At 42.1% G+C, this 22,775-nt stretch overlaps 2 protein-coding genes across 2 annotated transcripts in view; both read left to right on the forward strand.

The window, feature by feature from the left end:
* Nucleotides 1-22,775, forward strand: part of klhdc8a (kelch domain containing 8A) — a 164,447-nt gene that overhangs the window by 19,386 nt on the left and 122,286 nt on the right. The gene's annotated exons all lie outside the window — the stretch shown is intronic.
* Nucleotides 8,944-15,129, forward strand: LOC140592341 (uncharacterized). The gene is made up of 2 exons (XM_072715776.1): nt 8,944-8,986; nt 9,081-15,129. The coding sequence occupies exon 2, from the start codon at nt 9,085-9,087 to the stop codon at nt 10,546-10,548; it is 1,464 nt and encodes a 487-aa protein (XP_072571877.1). The 5' UTR covers nt 8,944-8,986; nt 9,081-9,084; the 3' UTR covers nt 10,549-15,129.

Genomic DNA, 22,775 nt, shown 5'->3' on the forward strand with positions numbered 1-22,775 from the left:
GCCCATTCGCTAATTAAATCCAGATCCCGTTGAAGCCTCTCTGCTGCTAGATTAGTATCTGCTACCCCGCCCACCTTAGTGTCGTCTGCAAATTTAACCAGTTTACTGTATGTATTCGTGTCAATATCATTAATGTAAATTAGGAACAATAGTGGTCCTAAAATTGAACCCTGCGGTACCCCACTATAAACGGAGGCCCACTGTGACATAGTGCCTCTAATAACTACTCGCTGCTTCCTATCAGTTAGCCAGTTTTTGATCCAAGCTGCCACAGTTCCTAAAATTCCTGCAGCTTTAAGCTTTAACAAGAGCCGTTTGTGGGGGACAACATCAAAGGCTTTCTGGAAATCTAAGTAAATCACATCATAGGCCTTTTTGTGATCAATTTCACTTGTAGCTTCCTCAAAGAACTCAAGCAGATTCGTTAAGCAGGATCTACCTCTCCTAAATCCATGTTGGCTATCCTTTATAATGTTATTTGCATCTAGGTAATCTACCATTTTCACTTGAATTATAGCTTCCATTATTTTTCCAGTAATGCTAGTTAAACTGATTGGCCTATAGTTTGCTGGATTACTTCTATCCCCTTTTTTGAATATGGGTGTTATATTAGCATGCTTCCAATCTGATGGTACCACACCCGCAGATAACGATTTCTGGAATATTAAAGTCAAAGGTTGGCTAATAATATCCCTCATCTCTTTCAAGACTAAAGGTAAGATGCCATCAGGCCCCTGCGATTTATTTATTTTGAGTTTAGCTAGGCTTAGTATCACATCAACCTCAGTTATACATATATTGGTCATAGATGATGCTGTATTCGTATTAATTGGTGGTAAGTTACTTGTGTTCTCTATTGTGAACACCCTTGAAAAATAATCATTAAACTCGTTTACCATATCAATTTCGTTATCAATTATAAGGCCCTTACTATCCTGCAAATTAGTGATTTCAGCTTTTAGTGCTCTCTTGGAGTTAAAATATTGGAAGAAACCTTTACTGTCATGCTTAGCCTCCAATGCAATTTTTCTTTCTACATCCCTCTTTGATAGCCTAATGTCATTTTTTAACTCTGCCTGTAGACTTAGATACTCCTGCTTGATTTTGAAATCATTAGTTATTTTCCAGTTGTGGAACAGAGCCCTTTTCCTCCTGACTTTATTCTTAATTTCCTTAGTAAACCACCTTGGTTGTCGTTTCCTAGATTTAGTTTTGCTGGAAACAGGTATGAAGTCCTCTTGCACTTGCAACAATGTGCTTTTGAAAAATTCCCATGCCTCTTCAACTGTTTTGCTATTTAACTCTGTCCAGTTTACAGTTTCTAATTTCCGTCTCATACCATTAAAGTTAGCCTTCCTAACATTGTATACTTTTAATTTAGACTTTGCTCTTCGGACACTAAAATTAACCTCGAATTTAACCATGTTATGATCACTACCGTACAATGGGTCTAAAACCTCTAATTTTCCAATCCTATCCTGGTTATTACAAAAAACGAGATCAAGAAGGGCTTCTCCCCTGGTAGGAGTATTAACAAACTGAGTAAAAAAACAATCCTGTACTAATTCCACCATCTCAAGTTCATTTACAGAAGAGCCAGAGACTGTGTCCCACTGTATCCCAGGTAAATTAAAATCACCCATAACCACCACATCATTTTTATTACTCATAATCCTGATATCATCATATAATATTCTGCTTTCCTCTACAGCTACATTAGGTGCCCTATAACAAACCCCGACAATAAGGCCATTTGAATCTTTAGCATCGAGTTTGATCCATACAGCTTCTGAATTTTTATTTTTATCAGTGAGATCCCTTGCCTGCAAGTTTTCTTTTACGTATACTGCAACACCACCTCCCTTCTTGCCTATCCGGTCTCTACGGAACAACGTATAACCATCCATATTATATTCATCACCATCATTGTCACTCATCCATGTTTCAGTTATTCCTATAATGTCGTAATTGTCTGAAGAAATTAAAGCCTCTAAGTCATTAATTTTGTTTCTAATACTCCTAGCATTGAAATACAGACCACTAATGGTAGGCCTTTTACAGTGTCTACTTTTCATATTTATTTGGGCTTTCCGTCTCTCCCCACATAAATTCTTAAGTGACCTCCCTGCCCCCCCAGTCCCTAGTTTAAACATTCCTCAACTATTCTGCACATACGCCTCCCCAATACACTGGTTCCCCTATGGTTCAGATGCAACCCGTCCGGCTTGAACAGGTCCCACCTGTTCCAGAAGGTCATCCAGTGCCCCATAAACCTGAACCCCTCTTTCCTACACCACCATTTTAGCCACGCATTTAATCCCCTTATCTCAGCTAATTTTGCCTGACTTGCACGTGGCACGGGAAGTATTCCAGAGAATACCACCGTGGATGTTCTGCTTCTAAGCTTATCCGCGACTTCTATATCTTAGGTCGACGTTCACGGTTTGAATTCTGAGATTCAGATCGAGCTCTAGGTAATTTTTTTTCTAACTGGTTGGTTCAACTTTTAAGAAATTCGAGTTCTAATGAGTCTGAGAACTGAGGTACCACTGTATATATTTTTGGAGCGAATCGAATTATTGGTGGGGACAATTCAATAATTGCTGGATATTGGTGGGGACATGTCCCCCGTGTCTATGCTAATTTTACATCCTTGAGACTACATAAGAATAGACGCCTGTTTCTCTATTAGATATTTCTGACTGCTTCCCCATTATCTTCTTCTGCAGCATTGAGCAGCCTATGTAATACGTCCCGTTCTCTCAGCAAGGCAAAGGAGTCTCCAGTTATCGTTGCAAACCGGAAGTTTCAGCTTCCAGTTTTATGGTCAGCGCAACACACACACACAGTCTTCTTGGCTAAGGTCTAAGGCAGGGCTATTCAACTTCAATAACAAATGGGCCGAATATGAACATCACTGGGGGTTCGTGGGCCACACAGAATATTTGTCAACTAATGGCTAAAAAAAGTACTCTTGATGATAATAGATATTATATTAGTATGAACGAATGAGACATATCCATTTTACTTAACTTTAATACTTTCACATAAGGAGCTTTTTAACCAAGGTCCATATTTATATTTTGCTACATTCAAGATGAACAAAACAATGTCATCAGACCAAAAACATTTTTGTGCAAAAGCGACCGAGGGCAACTTTACACTGTTGAAAAGACGCTAGCAGACGCTGTACTTTGCCTCTCCGTTCCTCCGAGCCCTCTGGAAAACTGGCAGAAAACGAGCCGTGATTTGACTTGTAGTGCCTCTTCACGTTGTATTCTTTCATGACAGATATGCATTTGTTGCACAGTAAACAGACCAATTTATTACTCATCACGGCAGGCAAAACAAATAAGTATTTGTCCATCCATTCGCTCTGGAACTGTCTGTTTTCCAAATCAATTTTTTGTTTTTTGGGTTTTGAGAGCGACATGTTGTAAAGCGGTGTTAGCTTAGCTGACTCTGACCTCTTCACCTCTCACCCACGAGCTGAGTGCAAGTGCAGAGGGAGTGTAGCAACCAATCACAGCGCATGCCTGTCGGGCATAGGTGCGTAGTGTAACGTGACGGATCGGAACCGTTGTTGAAGTAGATCAGCGATACTGTTATACCATAATTTTATTATATGACACACTGTGATTTACTGGCAGTCTTGTGGGCCATAAAAAATTTCAAAAGAGCCGTTTCCGGCCCGTGGGCTGCTAGTCGAATAGGCCTGGCCTAAGACATTGACAGTACTCTTACTACACACTCCTCCCGGCCCAACTGGAATTTCCCTTCCACACCACTAGCTTAGAATTTGAGGAGGAGAAATTGCTTTGAAGACACTGTAGTCAGGGCTGGACTGGCCATCTGGCATACCGGGCAATGCCTGGTGGTCCGACGCACATTTTTGGCCCGGCCCGGGGCTGTCATAATTTACCCAAAAAAGTATATTACGAATAATTTTTATCGACTGCGACGTCCCATTGATTGATTTTCTTGAAGGACATTGGGCTAATCCAATGAAATCTCTCAGCCCTCCTCAGCCCACCCCTCCATCCCCTTTTTAACCAAGGTTATCAAATTTTGCCATTTGAGCTAACTGGAGTTGGAGAGGAGTGGCTATGGACAAACCAAAAAAGTGCAAGGGGAGTGCAGAAAAGCTCAGAGAAAAAAGGCAAAAAAGCCTTCAAGTGGATGCAGCAAAATGCGCAAAACTATGTTTAGCACCACAAATTTTATTGCTGCAGCAGCTGGTGCAGGGCCAGAGGAGGAGGCAGAATTAGCAATTCAGGGAGATATGTTGGAGGCGGAGGATGAGAGAGATTTGGCCCAGGGAAATATTGAGAAAGAGGTCAGATTAGCTACTGTCCAGCCCGGTAAAAAGTAGCCGAAATGTTAATTAAGAGGGATGTTTCATGTAGGGAGTGCAAAGGGCTGGAGTGTGTGTGTGTGTATGTGTGAGTGAGAGAGAGAGAGAGAGAGCAAGTGGGGGGGGGGGGGGGGGTTGCCTACACGTAAGCTTGCACGCAGTCAGAGTTAACAATGACAATGTTTTTGGATGTGTGTAATAACAATGGTGAAATAAAACAGAAAACGTAAAATAAGAAAAAAGTTAGAAAAGTTAGAATTAATACTGTGGCGATGGGCCAACTGAGGCATCGCGGGAGCAGAAAGAGAGATGGACACTTGCTTACCGGGGAGAACACGCTCTTTATTGCTAGTCCTGAAAAAAGACTACATCAGGCACTCTACGAGCACCGAACCGATTACGTATAAGAAACACAGGGTTGTTTGACGCTGAACTCTAAGATACGCACATGGTGGGAGATTTACGGAAGCTAATTACACACGAGGATCGGACAGGGTACACGCAAGACACGGGCAAACACACTCGCGACAATAAGGAATATAACCAACAATAACACCAACAACAATACAAGGGCTATTTACAACTTGCATGCGGGGCATGCTGGGACATTCGCCCCGCCGGTGCTACAATACAATTTTAAAATGATAAAAAATTATTAGAGACACATCTTCACTAAATAGTATCTGGGCCATAAGTGTGCAAATGCTCAACATAGGATATTATTGCAAGACTTATTCTATTCAGTCAGACTTAAAACATGCATAATAATATTAGCCTTCTGCTCCTGCCAATCGTGCTCTGAAAAGGGAACGCATGTTTGAAGATCATTTAGATTTATTTGGCACACAGCGTTCACAGAGAAGGTGATATCTTTCCATGTGTCAGCTTTCTTGGGGGCTTTATATCCACTGATTACGCTACTAAATACAGAAACAGGTCCTCGAGGTCTGAGCACTGCTGGTTTTCCAGCCTTCCTTTACCTGTGAGCCAGGTGTGAAGCCTCTGACCAATCAGAGTCAGTAATTATTAAACTAACTACCTGGAAGAACTGAAAACAAGGCCTGGATTTGGAATCGAGGTCCAGATTTGAAGAACCCTGCTATAGAGTTATGTGTCATTTGTGTACAAAACTACAGTTTTGTGCACAAACTGTGTGTGTATGAGAGAGAATTGGCTTTATAGTCTTCATTTTTAAATAATGCTATGAGTACATTTGGTGTCCAAAGTTACAGTTTGCAGGTGTTACAGCTTACAGTTATTATTATCATGTAGTATTACTAAAACTTTGCTTTGCTGAAATGGATGATTAATCATTGATAGGTAACCAGAGAAATAACACTAGTGAAGTTAACACTATCACTACCTGTCTCTCTCTTTCTCTCTGACTGTAGTCCATGGATGGGCAATTCAAATCTTTCAGGACCCTGCATACTGAAATAATGTCCCTGTTCTTAAATGCATAATTCTACTTATTATAACACAATCAGCCTGCACACCCACTTCAAGTCATTAATTAACAAGTTCTTTTTGAGCTGGGTAAGTGATGAGCAAAGAAAAGCAAAAAACCAAAGAAAAGCAAAGAGCAAAGAAAAACTTAAAAAAGCAACAGCAAAATGTGCCAAACTGCAATTATCCCTTGTCTTGTACTTGCCTTTGAATAAACTCCAGTGAAAGGGCTGCTTCCTTTGGATATTTTATGTTCAGCATGTAAAATATGCTAGACATGTAGCTTACAGCCACCAAAGGAGAGTGGAGTTGGGCAGCAGTCGCAGTCTGGTCCACTGCAACTTTAAAGCAGTTTTACCTTAACCAGTTTTTTTTGTTTGAAAAACAATTAATATAAGCCACAAATAAAATTGTAGATACATTTAACAGTTGTACCTAAGAAAATTGTACATTGCAGGATAAATACTTCCTGTGCCACGTGCAAACCAGGCTAAATTAGCTGAGATAAGGGGATTAAATGCGTGGGTAAAATGGTGGTGTAGGAAAGAGGGGATTAGGTTCATGGGGCACTGGAAAACCTTCTGGAACAGGTGGGACCTGTTGAAGCCGGGCGGGTTGCACCTGAACCAAAGGGGAACCAGTGTATTGGGGAAGCATATGTGTAGAGTAGTTGAGGAATGTCTAAACTAGGGACTCGGGGGCAGGGAGGTTAGTTAAGAATTTAGGTGGGGAGAGACAGAAAGCCCCAATAAATATTAAAAGTGGGCACTGTAAAAGGTCTACCTTTTGCGGTCTGTATTTAAGTGCTAGGAGTATTAGAAACAAAATTCATGATTTAGAGGCCTTAATTTCATCAGACACTTATGACATTATAGGAATAACTGAAGCATGGATGAGTGACAATGATGGTGAAGAATACTGTATAATATGGATGGTTATACATTGTTCCATAGAGACCGGATAGTCAAGAAGGAAGGTGGTGTTGCAGTATACGTAAAAGAGCAAAGGCAAGGGAGCTCACTGATTAAAATAAAAGTACAGAAGCTGTATGGATAAAACTAGATACTAAAAACTCAAATTACTAATTGTCAGGCTTTGTTGGGGTCTGCACCTAATGTAGCTGCAGAGGAAAGCAGAATGTTATATGACGATATCAGGATTATGCGTAATAAAAATGATGTGGTGGTTATAGGTGATTTTAATTTACCTGGGACACAGTCTCTGGCTCTTCTGTAAATGAACTTGAGATGGTGGAATTAGTACAGGATTGTTTTTTTACCCAGTTTGTTAATACCCCTACCAGGGGAGAAGCCCTTCTTGATCTTGTTTTCTCTAATAACCAGGATAGGATTGGAAAATTAGAGGTTTTAGAACCATTGGACGATAGTGATCATGGTTAAATTTGAGGTTCATTTTAGTGTCTGAAGAGCGAAGTCCAAAACAAAAGTATACAGTGTTAGGCAGGCTAACTTTAATGGTATGAGACTGTAAACTGGATGGAGTTAAATAGCAAAATGGTTGAAGAGGCATGGGAGTTTTTTAAAAGCACATTGTTGCAAGTGCAAGAGGACTTGATACCTGTTTCCAGCAAAACTAAATCTAGGAAACTACAACCAAGGTGGTTTACTAAAGAAATTAACAATTTAGTCAGGAGGAAAGGGGCTCTGTTCCACAAATTGAAATTAACTAATGATTTCAAAACAATGCAGGAGTATCTAAGTCTACAGGTTGAGTTAAAAAACAACATGAGACTCTCTAAGAGGAATGTAGAAAGAAAAATTGCATTGGAGGCAGAGAGATGGATAATACCGCTTCTTTCCGAAAGATTTATGACCCAAAGGTCAAAAAGGTCACGGGTCAAAAGTTCACTGGATGGGCGGGTCTGGGGCGTGACGTCACCTGGCTGTGAGGCAGCAACGACCAGTGACGTTGGGAGAGGTTTAATTATTAATTATTATGTATTTATTTATTATTAATAAATTATTTATTATTATAATATTTATTTATTATTAATTATTATTCTTTTATTATTATTTATTTTTATTTGAGGAGAGTGAATTGTGTGCTTATGAGTGGGGTTTGTGGGAATAGCCCCGTGCTACGAGGGTGCCGAGGACGGAGCTGAGGACGGGGGGCTGAGTGGGTCGGTTACCTGATGGAGTGTGAGCGTACGGTGCCTGTGGAGCGGTACCTTGGGAAGGTCCCAGTCGGTCCAGCGGAGCGTGTACTTGGGCATAGCGCAAAGGACTCGGAGGGGGTGCCTGTGGAGCGGTACCTTGGGAAGGTCCCGGGCTTTGGAGAATCCACAAAGGACTTTTCAGAGAGCGATGCTGGAGAGCTGTGAGCTGAGAGTTGTGCTGCGCGAGACTGAAACAAACCCTGTGAGAATGAACAAGTTGGAGCTAAGAATGAGAGGAGGAGGAGGAGGGTCTGGGTCTGACGCTATCCTCCTCCAATGAACGCTTAGCGGCAGTTTGGGTGTGTGTGTGTGTTGACACCCCATGCAGCAGCAGCAACAGCTTGGCCTTGTGTGGTGTGGTAGCGGTTTTCAAGTTTGTGTTTTTCGTCATGCAGCCGTTGTATTACATCAGCGTAGTTCAAATCCCGATCAAACTGTAATTTGGGCCACACATCAAATTGGACATTTTGTATTTCAGTAAATTTTGTTTGAAGTTTTGGTTTTTCCCATGCACCTGTTATGTACATCCCCGTAGGTCATCCGTAATAATTTGGGCCACACATCAAATTGGACATTTTGTATTTCAGTAAATTTTGTTTGAAGTTTTGTTTTTTCCCCGACTCGCCCGTTATGTACATCGTCTGTGCAGTTAAAAGAAAAAACGTACATCGAAATAGACTTAAGAAAATCAGATAAATCTTGACAGGCCGTATATTTCTCCTTAAAGAATCCTAAGAAGTAACCAACTGCAGAAATTTTTAGTATGCCGAGCAGGGTTTCCCTCCTTTGGTAAAGAGATACAAGTAACCCACTGGAAAGAGAAAACTACATGGGACATGCATAGAGTGAGTATATTATTTCTTTTATACACGTTTTATGATAAATGCTATACATTAATATAACTATAATTTTTAAATTATTTATTTATTTATTTATTATTTTAGAGATTCAGCTATTCTGGGTTTTTTTTTTCTACGGGAGACGCTGCAGATAGAAAACTCCATATAGTGAGTATATTATTTCATTTATACATGTGATAAACGCTATACATTAAAAATAACTTATTCTAATAATAGGTATTCTCTGTTTTTTATGTACAAGAGAGATGGTGCGGACCGGTCAAGAGAAAATCTACGCGAGACCTGAATCAGCAGGTATGGATGGAGCAACATCCCCTCCTATACCCGAAGCGCTATTAAATGAAATAGACAACATCAACAACGGTAATAATGAAAATGATGCGGTTTACTTTGCTCAACACGACTCGCAACCCCCTCCTATACCCGAACCGTTACTAAATGAAATAGACAACATCAACAACGCTAATAATGATGAAAATGATGCGGTTTACTTTGCTCAACACGACTCGCCACCCGCAGCGTCTGGTGAAGCGACGGCCCAAGAGCCCTGTTTCCTACCATCGTTTGAGACATTAATAAGCATGTTAAATGAAAGGGGCTCTGAACCAGAAGCGGTGCTGCCCGACGGCAAGGCCGCATGGTCCCCCGCGGATTCTGAATTGTGGGAAGCCTTGTCAGACGTAGAATTTCTTCTCAATGTTGAGGAGATTGAAAATGACTTGGGACTGGGACAATTTGAAAATGCCGATGTTGAACAGGAAGGTGCCGGTGTTGGTGACGTGGATCCCCAGCCTGACGGGGTCGTGCATCGCCGCAGATTCAATAATGTACAGATTAGGCGGATTCTAAATATTCCGCAACCTAGAAACGAAGCCAATTTCCCCGAGTACTACGAAAATGTAATCGGGGGGTTTCAAAATATTGTGAATGAGGCGATACCTTACACCGCATGGGGAGCTTATATACAAGTCACCCTGCGCGGTGACTTTTTAAACGACGAGCTGTCACAAATTGTACAGTATGGGGAAGGGGAGCTGACAGACTTGCAGCAACTGCTGGATCGCCTGGTTCAGTCTAATCAAGAGATTTTAAACGATTCCAACCTAGAAGTAATCGTAGACGTAATAAATATCCCACGCAGCGGCGGTGGGAACAAACGAAAACTACAGACCATGCTAGCTTCAGAAATAATTTCTAAAAAAGCCAAACACATGTTTATCATTAAACAAAACGACAGCAGAGTGTGTTTCGCCATAAACTTGGCGCATATGCTCCACGGAAACCTCACTGACGCCGAGGGTGAAAAGCTCGGCCTGGAGTTACAGGAGAAAGCGGGTTTCACCCACGATCATGCTGTCTGTTTAAATGACATAATCAATTTTGAGAAATTCATTGATTGCAAAGCAGTGGTGTATTATCAACAACCGTATTCAAACAATCTCCAGATTTACCAGACACCCACACCTACTGGCATTAGACGGGTGATGTATTTCTTTTTACACAATCAGCATTTTTACGGCATTAAAAGCGTCAAGGGTTTCTTAGGGGCCGGCTACGTTTGCACAAGCTGTTTCAAAGGGTACGACTCGCCTCACACTCATCGCTGCAAAAAATTTTGCAACGTCTGTCAGACTAATTGTAGAGAAGGTGAAATCACACCGGGGATAGTGTGTGAGCGGTGTAATCTCAGATGCTTAAATAACATGTGATTCGAGCGTCACCGTACGCCGAGGGTCTGCCCCGTTAGGGGGGAGATTGCTAGCCCCTGTGACAAGTTCAAAAAATGCAAAGCTTGCGGGCTCAACTTCTACCTAAGTCCCGAGAACCCAAAACCACACTCGTGTAAAACAGTAAAATGTAATATATGCGACGCTAAGCTCCAGTCAGCAGAATCCGACATATCCACCCCACATCTCTGCTATTTAAATCCACCGGAGAAGCCTAACAAAGGGAAACGGGTCGCCCAAAGTGGTGAGGGCAGTAAAAAGCCCCCCAAATATGTGTTTTTTGACTTTGAAACATCCCAGAGCTCGGGTACCCATATCCCCGTTTACGTGTGCGCCATCTCCGATCAGAATGAGACAATGACCGCCGAGGGGCCTGACTGCGCGCTGCACTTCCTCAGACATTTCAGGACGCCCTACTATACAGGGACGTGTTTCATTAGTCACTATGGAAAGGCGTTCGATAATTACATAATACTGAACGCTATGGTGAAGGAAGGGGTGGAACCGCGTGTGGTGTCACAGGGGAATAAAATCATTCTCAGCGTGTTTGAGCAAAGGTACATCGACAGTCACTCCTTTCTAAGTGTAGGATCACACATGCACATATCACAGGGCCTAAATTTCAGGTGGCCTGAGACAAGGCCGAGCCTGGTACGAGAGGCACCAAAGGGGGGTTACACACATAAACACACACACACAGATAACCAAGGAGGCCAGTACTCCAACTTTTATTGCCCTTGACTTGGCACACAACCCCCCTCCACATACACTCTGCCTTACATCTCACTCACCCAACAGACGAACACCCTAAAGGAAATTTCATTTAAGTTTGGCTTTTGTATACCCTGTATATTGATTTACTCACGACTACTAGTCTCAATATACAGATAGGTTATGTTTGTATGTGTCCTTAGACAATCTTAGTGTTTTGTGTGCCACCCTTATAACCATGTTCACGGAGTATCACCTATTTTACCCTTTTGCACTTGAACACATATAAATTTAAATAAATAGATAGGTATAGCTACCATTGTATACCGGAAGAATCTGGAAAGTGAGTGTAACCAAATTCTAACTTTTAGAGAGTCTTCTTTGTTAAAAACCCCCCCTTCTCTTCCAACATTCCTTTGTGGTCCTTATCTGATCTTGGTGGACGGTTACCAAGTTTCTTTGTTTCTACCATGCTATGTTAAAAGAACTGAATTTAGGTGTATCTTATCCATTCTGGAGAAGATGAATTGGCATAAGCCACACCAAACAAAATATGTTGTTTCCAGATGTGCAACTTATATTGATATTACCTCAAACTAACGGCCACGCCTATCTATGGATAAGATGTGCTGTTTGTAATATGAATATTTGATGTAATATCTGCACAAAGTGTAACATCTGTTGAGGTGCAACCCAAAACACCTGTATCCTATACTGGTGTGAATCAGTCACATAGATAAAATAATTAGCTGGTATGGCATGTTTGGTGTCAAACTGATTGTTAATCACCCCTAATTCCAAATCTGGTCAGTGATTACCATAAAAGTGGATGTATCAAAAGTTATAACAGCTTAATGAAAATCATCAGTAAAGGGAGAATCAGTCGGGCCATAAATCCAAAAAGGACTGATACAGACCCCCTTCCAAAAGCCCGCCAAATGTATGGCCAGCCATTGGGCCAGGAGTCGAATTCCTGGTCATCCCTATTCATGAACTTTAGATCATAAAAATCTAGCACCTCAGAACAAAGGTGCGCAGAGAATAACCGCCAGCCCGAAAGAGAACATCAGCCGGGGCAAACAGATCATCAAGCGCAGAAAAGACCATCAGCCCGGGAGAAGAGAAGCCCACAAGAACCCTCCGGTGAAGGCCCAGCTGAACAGAGAACAGCACCCAAGACAAAGCTTCACCAGGAGAGAGAATCTAAAGGGACTCCACTCCACTGCTCCAAACGCCGCGCCTTCCTGAGTGCCATCAGCTCAGCAGCTCTGCCATCAACTGCCAAGACCCCCCCCACTCTTCAACCAAGTAAACCAACTTCCTTTCATTCTAACAACTTAAGCTGTTCTGTTAACCTGCTATAAGACTTTAGGGTCGTGTTTCCACAAACTGTGCTTGCTTTGCAGAACAGTATTTCCCATTTAAGGTTACTCATTTAAATCCGGTCATTGCATTTTCATAATTACATTGTTTGTTTTATTCCGTTATTTCGTGTTTGTTGTTTGTGTTAGGTGTAATGTCTGTCTTATGTTAGTTGTAGTGTTAGCTAGGAATAAATGCATGTCTTTTACACAACTTCAGCCTCCGTCATTAAGTACTCACACTAAGTCCCTGCCTCTGTGCGATCTTGCTACACGCTCTGAACCACAAACTCGCCTGAAACATCGCAAGACTCTCTCTCATTGGCCGTGAGGGGGGGCTCCGCTACCAATTGTTTACATTACCTGGTGACGCAGCGCGGTGGACGAGCCTTCTAACCCAGGTTACTAAGTGATATTGGTAATTAGTGAATCCCATTTAAGTCTCACATTAACAGACTCACGGGGATAACACAATCGAGTTTGGAGGAGCCGACCATTCGGCATAACAATTGATTAATAATCAGCATTAAATAATAATTAATTAAACTTTAATTAATTCAAACATATTGGTGGAGATATTAAAATTTACCTGAGCTAATAATTCCTACATTAATTGGTGGAGAACGTGGGCACAAGGTTCAAACTTTTTGTGAGCACACAATTTAAACTTTTTATGACCGAACGTGCAGTTGAATAAGCGCTACTGTGAACAGGTTGCAAAGTTGAGGATTAATTGCACTCACGGCAGTCCGAAGGCATTTAAACGGGATTATACGGGCTTATTATTTTTATTTCTATTATTAGTAGTTATTTACTTTTGTTTTATTTTCGGTTATTTTATTTTAGGTTTCATTCGTTTTAGACTGCAGTAAACTTAAACCCTATATCTGACGAGATTCTCAGGTATAGCGCGTTGTTTCCAGGATAGATTCGGACGAGTTTCTCCGTTTCTATAAATCCTGGCAGAGATCTCTCTCTCTATTAGCGAACAGGAATTCTTGTTACGATCGAGTTCTAACCTGAATTCTGTTGCGCTAGGACTCCCTGAGATAAGGCCGATAGCTTAGCTACCTATCAGGATCTTACTCGTATGTGTGTGCCTGCTTTAGACAAAGCAAGTTTAACACCGCTTTGCGCTGTGAGCCAAGTGTGTGTGTTATTTAGAATTTGGGAGTCTCCAGTGCTTGAGACCCGCCGTGGTTAAGCACCATTTGCGAGAAGATATAGTGCACTCGCTATTTAGATCTGTCGCCGTAACGCGAGCGCTGTCTCGCTTCAGCAATTGTTTTAAGGGGTTTTAAACTGCGCAAGACACAGAAGTAGCCGCAAGCGGCGTGTGCATACGTTAAAAGTGTATGTCACTCATCTAGTGTCGGCAATCGCCTAGCAACCGTCTTGGTTACGAGTGCAGTCAGCGAACGCCACTCTAACCACTTAAAGGACAGAGCCCTGAAGGCTTGCCTGACGCCATTTGTTTTTTTTTCTCCTGGGTCACCAGTGACCCCACCCCTTAGGCTCACGTACCTGGGACCCCCCCCCCCCACAAAGGGAGCAACGTCCCATTGAGCCTCTAGTGGTCAGGCATAGAACTACCACTCCATTTCAAAAGTGCGCCTCTAGTGGTCAGGCATAGAACTACCACTCCATTTCGAAATTGCGCCTCTAGTGGTCAGGCATTGGACTACCACTCCATTTCGAAATTGCGCCTCTAGTGGTCAGGCATAGAACTACCACTCCATTTCAAAAGTGCGCCTCTAGTGGTCAGGCATGGAACTACCACTCCATTTCGAAATTGCGTCTCTAGTGGTCAGCCATAGTAGTGTAACAACATCTGAGTTGGGTCTCTAGTGGTCAACACCGGTAATACCAACACACATAATTGGACACACAGGTTCTTGCCTGAAAGCAGGAATCAACTTCACAGACCAAATCGATTAGATCACAACACATTAATATTTAATTAGGTTATTGCTGCATAACTAATTGATGTTTACAATTAAACAATAAGAAACAATTAATTTGGTTTGATTTCTGTTTTACCTTTTTGATTTATTTTAGGTTTTATTTCATTTTATGCTTTCATTCACTCCCTCTCCCCCAACAAGGAGAATTGCATAGAAGTTCAACCATTATTAATAACAGTAAACCAGTTACATATACAATCACATCAGGGAGTCATTGAGGTTTTGGACGTGACCGGTTGAGCTTTTCCTGTGCTGGGTGCTTACCATTCGGTCTCTGTTGGTTGAGCTTGCCTGTGGCTCTGCTGTCACTGCTTACGATCGTACAGTTTGTCAGAACCGAAGGGGAGTTCTCAGCAATTGGATGCCCAAAAGCGCGCCAGCCCGGCTGCACCCGCTGACTCATTAAGGGCAAGGCTGACAGGTACCTCAGGCAGTCATTACAACTTTTGAGCAGGACCTCGTCTAGGGTGAGTTCTGAGAACGGACCTAGCTTGGACTCTAACTAGGGTGGGTGACACCTGAAGGCTATTTCATCGAATGAATTTGTTAATGTATCATGAAAGTAAGATGTTTTAAAAGTTTTTTCAAAGATGTACATTTGTTTTAAAATGTAACAATTTTTTTCAAAGATGTTTTAAAATGAAAGTTTTTCAAAGTAAGATGTACATTTGTTTTAAAATGAAAGTTTTTCAAAGTAAGATGTTTTTTAAAATGTATCATGAAAGTAAGATGTTTTAAAGTGAAAGTTTTTTTTCAAAGATGTACACTTGTTTTAAAATGTAACTTGTACGAAAATGTTTTGTACATATATCACAGGAGTTTATAAAAACTTTTATACACACATTTTGGGATTGTGTGTGTGTGTGTGTGTGTGTGGAAAAGATTTAAAAGATTAGGGTAGTGTTTACCATTTCATCAGTGTTTTTTGGAAGATGATGGGTAGCGGCGTGAGAGAGGTCGACTTTGATCACCGTTTAGAATTGCCGTTTACGGCGATAATCGCCGGGGCAAGTTCTTCGGGGAAAACCTATTTTACTAAAGATTTGTTTTTAAATCAGAGTCACTGTTTCATAGGGGGACCCGTTAAAAAAATTGTGTGGTGTTACGCTTCCCATCAGCCGCTTTATGATGAATTGTGTGATCGGATCAGCAAAATTGAATTTATACAAGGGCTGCCTAAAAGCTGGGAAGATGAGGAGCAGTTCCCCTCCGGCTCCTTGATAATCATCGATGATTTGATGGACAGCGCGTCCGAAAATAAACTCGTGGCAGAAGCGTTCACGAGATTCAGACATCACCTACAAATCTCAGTCATATACCTAGTGCAGAACGTATTTCATCAGGGCAAGTACAGTAGGACTATAGCCCTAAATACTACTTATTATTGTCTGTTTAAGAATGTGCGGGACAGAATGCAAATCAAAATTTTAGCTCAGCAAATGTTTCCTTGGCAGAAAAAGTTTTTTCTAGATGCCTATGAAGAGGCCACTCGACCTGCGCACGGGTATTTATTGGTCGATTTAAGAGCCACGTGCCCAGAAGAGTTCCGACTCAGGACCGGTTTATTACCGGGGTCGCTCCCCGTCCTCTTTCTACCAGCGAGCCATTGATTGATTGATTTAACATTACTGAGCCATGTCCGAGCATCTCAGGAAACACCTGCCGACCCTTAAAGTTTTACAGAGGATGAGGGGGGTGAAACGTAAAAAGATTCTTTCGGACCCATCTAATAACATAATTTTGGCTCTCTCCGAAATCTGTCTCAATCTTATAAGATACCTTTATCCGTAGCTCAATTTAACAAGCTTAACTCTTTCACTGTCGCCGCCTAGTGGTTCGGACGCATACGTCCAAATTTTCAATAACAAAAAAAAATGACGTTCAATAAAAGAAACAAATGTATCAAATCAACCAAAAACGGCTTGTTACACTACAAAAAACCTTTCAGATAATATCTGTAGAAAGTTGCGCAATTTTTGTGCCATGGTTTTTTTGTAACAAGTAAAAATAAAATGACCATGGTAGCCATCTTTAAACAGGTCGAGTGTCAGGAAGTAAAATATAAGTGTTAATAAAATGAAAACTAAGCACTTCAAACTATTTCTTTCACGGCCAATACTTCATAAACCGTCACAGTATTAAGACAAAACATAAATATCACTGTAATGCTCTCAAATAGCTTGCTCACTCATCGCGGAAAAATGTCAGTCGGCATTCTGTACATTCGTGCAATGTTTTTTATCTTCGGAGTTTTAGAAGAAAACCAATGAATAAAATGACAAAGTTACCCTCGTTTGAAAGCTTGATCTCTTATGTACATAAATCAATCACTGTAATCCTTCATTGTCAAGTATTTTTTCAGATATATGCTCTGCTTCCCTGCTAGCACATTATTTTTTACGCACTGAACCTTTGCCCATGGTTATGTTTCACCATAATAAACTTTTTACATGAACATCAAATTACAGTGTCATTTGCTTCATCCAATAGAGGTGTGTCTAAGGTTTGCAAAATGGTATGGGATGTGCTGATTGGGCATTGTTTTTCGCGCTGGGGACATGAATGCGCAACTTATTCTCTGCAGGTGCAGTATTTGTGGGAGTGTCTCGATTATGCATTGCGCACGTAGTCTCCGTGAGTTTACCCAGTTATTTTCGGACAACAACTTTTTTGACTGAAGAAAAATGGCTCGGATGACTTTCACTGTTGAGAAAGCACAGAAGATGATTTTGAAGAGTGGTTCGGGGGAAAAAAGTGTCGCTTTTATCCATTGATTCGATGGAGGAGGACGCTTTTTTGCGCGGAGAGGATGCAACGCTCGACATAAGTACATTTATTTACAGTTTACATTTTACTCTTTTATTCTATAGATTTTTATAATTCCGTGATTCAGCAAATTACAATTAACATTTGCTTTGGTAACACTTGTATTGTGGTACATTGGGAAAAGTTCTGCATCGCCTTTGTCAAGCTTTGAAGTGTGCAAAGTAATGCAGCGCTTTTGGCTTTCACTTGGGCAAAGTTACGCGGGGCTTTGTTTGGGCAAAGTTATACGGGGCACTTGTCGGCCTTGTTTGAGCAAAGTTATGTACAGTACTTGTCGGCTTTGTTTGGGCAACATTATGTACGGTACTTGTCGGCTTTGTTTGGGCAAAGTTATGCGGGGCACTTGTCGGCTTTGTTTGGGCAAAGTTATGCGGGGCACTTGTCGGGCTTTGTTTGGGCACAGTTATGCGGGGCACTTGTCGGGCTTTGTTTGGGCACAGTTATGCGGGGCACTTGTCGGGCTTTGTTTGGGCACAGTTATGCAGGGTTAGGGTTAGAAACAAAATGTTTCTTATGACCCATAAGTGGTAATGCATTTAGAAAGAAAGACGCTATCCCAAAACACTGCTAGTTACACTGCGGCCATTTTGGATAGGTTTTGGATAGGTTTGGCACAAGTCGTGTGAATAAAATATAGATTTTCCTACAAATGTGTGGTGATGTTGTGTGACAAAATGTTACTTATGACCCATAAGTGGTAATGCATTTCGAAAGAAAGACGCTACCCCAAAAAACACTGCTAGTTACACTGTGGCCAGTTTGGATAGGTTTTGGATAGGTTTTGGATAAGTTTGGCACAAGTCGTGTGAATAAAATATAGATTTTCCTACAAATATGTGGTGATGATGTGTGACAAATTGTTACTTATGACCTATAAGTGGTAATGCATTTAGAAAGAAAGTTGCTACCCCAAAAAACACTGCTAGTTACACTATTGCCATTTTGGATAGGTTTCAGATTAGTTTAGGTTAGGTTTTGGATAGGAAAGGCTCCCAGTTGCACCATTTGCTCTTTCCTCCGTAAAACCTGTTGGGCTGCATCAAATGATATGAAATTGGGCACACATGTAGAAAACAAGTTTGGGAACCAGATTTTTAAAATTGGACCTATTCCATCATGTAGTTTTTGAAATATTTACAAAAATCCAAGACACAAAGACAGATTTTGTATTTTTCCAGCTGTTTTTGTTATATTCGCATGTCCATAAATTATACACAGGTTATTCATTTCGTTATTGAACTTCCTACAATCAATTGTAAAGGGGTCAACTTTGATTTTAGGTATCAGGCATGTGTCTGTGACTTTTATATCTGAAGTTATAAGGTAATTATTCCAAAGAGGGAAGAAATGCCCCCCCATGCAAGGGGCCCCTGGTTCACTCCATAGGGTTAAGAAGCAGAAAAGGCTGATTAAGCTTTTCGCCTGTAAGAAAAACAGCGTCGCGAGGAAACGTAAGGCCATGCTTCAGAAAGGAGGATTTTTATTACCGCTGCTGTCAGTGGCTCTGCCATTCATCACAAGCCTGTTCACCAGTAAGATGGCTAACTAGCTTTTTTTGTTTTTTCCACCACCAGCATGAGCGAGGTAAAAAAAATGTTCCTGTTGAGCCCCCAACAACTCCGTATGCTGACCCAGAGGGCGACCCCGCATACCATCATCGGGGAATCGGCCCTGGGTGAACTTGAAAACCAGATGCACGGTTTATTAAATCAGCCGGGTATGAACTCGCACGAAAAAGTAAAGAGATACAACCAATTGCTACAGAGGTATCTGAATTTAGTCTGAAAAGAGGAAAATCAGGGGCGAGAAATTATCCTTACCGAGCGGAAAGAAAAAACGGATGAGGAAAGAGATGTGCCGGGGGAGGAGGAGGAGGAGAGACAGCCCGGCGGCGCGACTAGGGACAAATCTGTACAGGAAGTTGTCCAGCAAGTGGCGCCCAGGGCTAGAAAGAACGTGGGGTACATCATGCAGAAACTGCTCGATTCCGACGGGGCAGTACGTTGGACCCAGTCGGGTGAACTCATCATCAGAGATAGACCCATTAAAGGTTCCCATATTTTGGATTTGATGAAAACTTTATCCCAGCCGAAATCCCAGGCCGTCGGATATCCTAAAGGCTGGGAACCCTTTTTAAACGTAATATCCAAATTAAACATCCCCCTCACGACCGTCGGTAACATTCAAGCTAGGAAAGCCCTAAGCCATCTTAAAGATTACGGCGCTGGAAACGCCACGGTGAGGGGTCCCCCGCCACCCTCCTCCCCTCCTGTGAAAAAGAAGCGCAAGAGATGTGCAAAATTTAGTACGGACGACTCTCCGCATGTGGGTACCCCTCACACGCCACGTGATTCCTCCCCTGAATATCGTTTATGGCCTTTAAAGGGTACCCCTTATTCTCCGTGGATAGATTACAGCAGGGGTATTCAACTAAAATTTAAAGAGGTCCAGTTAGAGAAAACTTCTTGAAGCAAAGGTCCGGAAGATCATAATGTCTAACTATTTAGTGTGATCTACATTTAAGTAGCCTATTAGTTGTACCAACGTTGCATGTAATCAGTACCTGACTGTCAAATCAAATTAATTCAGTACAATTCAAAAACGTTTTGACAATATTCATTGTCACGTGACAAAGAACTTCGGCCAGCTGGCTGAAGTGAGATTTTCAATTCGAGATGTCTGCACACATGTAACAGCTTAATTCTTACCTTGTAAATAGTCTGCTTTTGTATTTAACCGTGTAAATACACTTTTGACGTAGCTAATTTTAGGTTTTATAATGAAATAATACAGATTTGCCGTAAGATTTCCAGCGTGAGTCTGAAAGCGTGAGTGTCATGCCAGATGCTTGAGATTTGGCAGCCATTAAAATACCTTTTTTGTTTCACCCGAGTTTATTTATATAACAGATAACATTACTTTATACATATGTTAAAAAGCAGAAACTTTTTAACATGAAATCAACAATAAAACTACGTCTATTTATTCAATATGTTATACATACTGTATTTGAAAACTGTTCAGCTTTACGATTTCAGGACAGACCAGTCACTCTGTTTGGAACATTACGGCTTTTTGGTTGTGGTTTTAGCTTCGATGCTGCTACTAACTCTAACGGCACATTAGCGCAGACAAAGGGCTGCATACGCCGAACTACGTCTTGCTTGGCGGTCTAAGGCGTTTGACGTTCATTGGCATGGGAAATGGCGGCTCTACTGCTAAACCACTACCGAAAAGACAACAAACGCTGCGCCGGTTAAAATAGATGCGTCCCGTCAGGTTTTAAATAATAACTTAATGTTTTGGCTATCGGTCCGGGTCCGTATGGGACAGTTTCTGGGTCTGGGTCCGGACCCAGCCCGCGGTCCACCTGTTAGTGACCTTTGGATTACAGCGATTAAGTGTTTTATGCGTGTGAAAAAAAAACGCCTGTAACAACGAAAAAGATGGTTAATAAAATGTTGAATTTATTGAATAAAAGGTGTCACGGTTTTTTTTTTTTTTCCCCGACAATAATCTAACAACAATAACAATCTTTAAATAGTTTTAAGGAACATACATTTTGCGGCTTTGAAAGTTTATCGGCATTAACACGGCTAATACACTTTGAATATTTCTTGATAAACTTGGATACTAGAGTGTCGTTTTTCCTCAAGTCATCAGAGTACAGTATCATAGTCTCTTGAAATGAAAGTCCCTTGAAGCGCTGGTAGAGGAAAAAGGAGACGTGGGCCCCGCACGTGGAGGAAAAATCGTGTTGAACTTGACGCGTATTATACCTTATTTCGCTAGCGTGCCTCCCCAAGAAGCGCATAAAACTTTTAGGGTAGTAAGGGGAATCGGGGGGATACCCATAAGAATCAAAGAAGGAGGCTTTCCCCTCTTGGGGCTCCAAAATTATCCCGATCCAGTGTTCACCCTCTCTATTGCGGTCGTGCGTGTTTGCGACCAGAAAAGTGGGCCTCGTCTCTACGCTGGTGGGTAATAAATCGCTAGGCCACACACCTCCAAAAGCATCCCCCAGCAGGGGTCGTAAAAGGCATTCCAGCTGGTGAGTGTTCATGGTTAAAAGTCCACCAAAACCTGTCTCTTGGAGTTTATTTCAATCACGGTGTCGAAGCAGGCGTAGACGATGAGACTCATTGTTCGAGATAGCGGGGCTCTGAACCTTAAATCCAGATGGCACGTGCCGCTGTTGACGGGTGACAGGACACCTCCGTCCTGCTTGTCGTCTCGGGAGAGATTGAGAGCAAATAGCGAGTATCTGTTTTCAAAATCCTCACGGTTAATGCATAGCGCCGAATCCCTTAAATGCCTGTTTGTAGCCAGGAAAAGGTTGTAAAACTCTCTGACCGACTGCTTCGCGTTAAAATCGGGCTGGAACGGTTTGCTGGGTATGTGTCGGCCGTTTACAGAGAGACCCATATCATCACCCAGAAATTCCAGGTCACAATGCTGAAACCTGAATGGGTTTCTGTTTCGCGTGCCCACGAACGCGGTGTGGTCCACGATCCCCAAAACGATGTAGCGCGGTAAGTTGCCCAGGAAAAGATTGTCCTGCGGGCAGACCCGCGACTGCGCCGGCAGCGTGTAATTTTTAACGACTACCCTGCTTATAGGGTACAGGGCATTTGCTTTCATGAGAGCAGCCGAGTGACCCAGTGACACCGCCGGGGAGACGTCCACTTTTTTCACAAACAGGCTGGCCCTCAGTATTTTCAGTTCATAATCGGCGTCATTTCTACACGAGACTAAAATCGCTTTTAGCCTTTACAAACTTTAAGCGTATATCCACATTGTTTAACAGCATTCGTTCGCTGAAAAAAATATCAGCGTGTATAGGGCCTATCAGAGAGAATTCCAGAGAGTTTCTACAGAAGGCAGCTCGCTTCTGCAACCCCACGTTAGGGCCCTGGGGGGTGATGTCCATGCTATCCAAGTCGGCTCCGCCATCTTTGTACCAGAGCCCTGCCGAAAACTGACTCTCTAGCGTATCCGTAGAAAAATTGAGCAGGGTCTCTATGGATGACCTATAGGGGTGCGTGGCCGATGAGGAACTGATCAGGACGTCGTTCAGACGAGAGTCAGTTGAGCTGAGAGAATATACAGTTTAGTAGGTTCTGTATAATACCGCAGGGGTCAGCGTCAACCAGGGGGGCGCCGTACGCCCTACTGAGCATGGAGCCCAACCCACGCCCGTACATCACGGGGAAGCCCATGTCCTGCCTGACTGGTGTAATACTGAATAAATCTCTGCGAATTGTGGTACGGCATGCTCCCCCACCCCCCCTGCTTTCTCTCTTTTTTAAACGGGGATCTTTGGCACGGGGCGAAAGTGTAGCTTGAC

The sequence above is a fragment of the Paramormyrops kingsleyae genome, chromosome 8, assembly GCF_048594095.1.
Source record: "Paramormyrops kingsleyae isolate MSU_618 chromosome 8, PKINGS_0.4, whole genome shotgun sequence".
Lineage (NCBI taxonomy): Eukaryota > Metazoa > Chordata > Actinopteri > Osteoglossiformes > Mormyridae > Paramormyrops > Paramormyrops kingsleyae.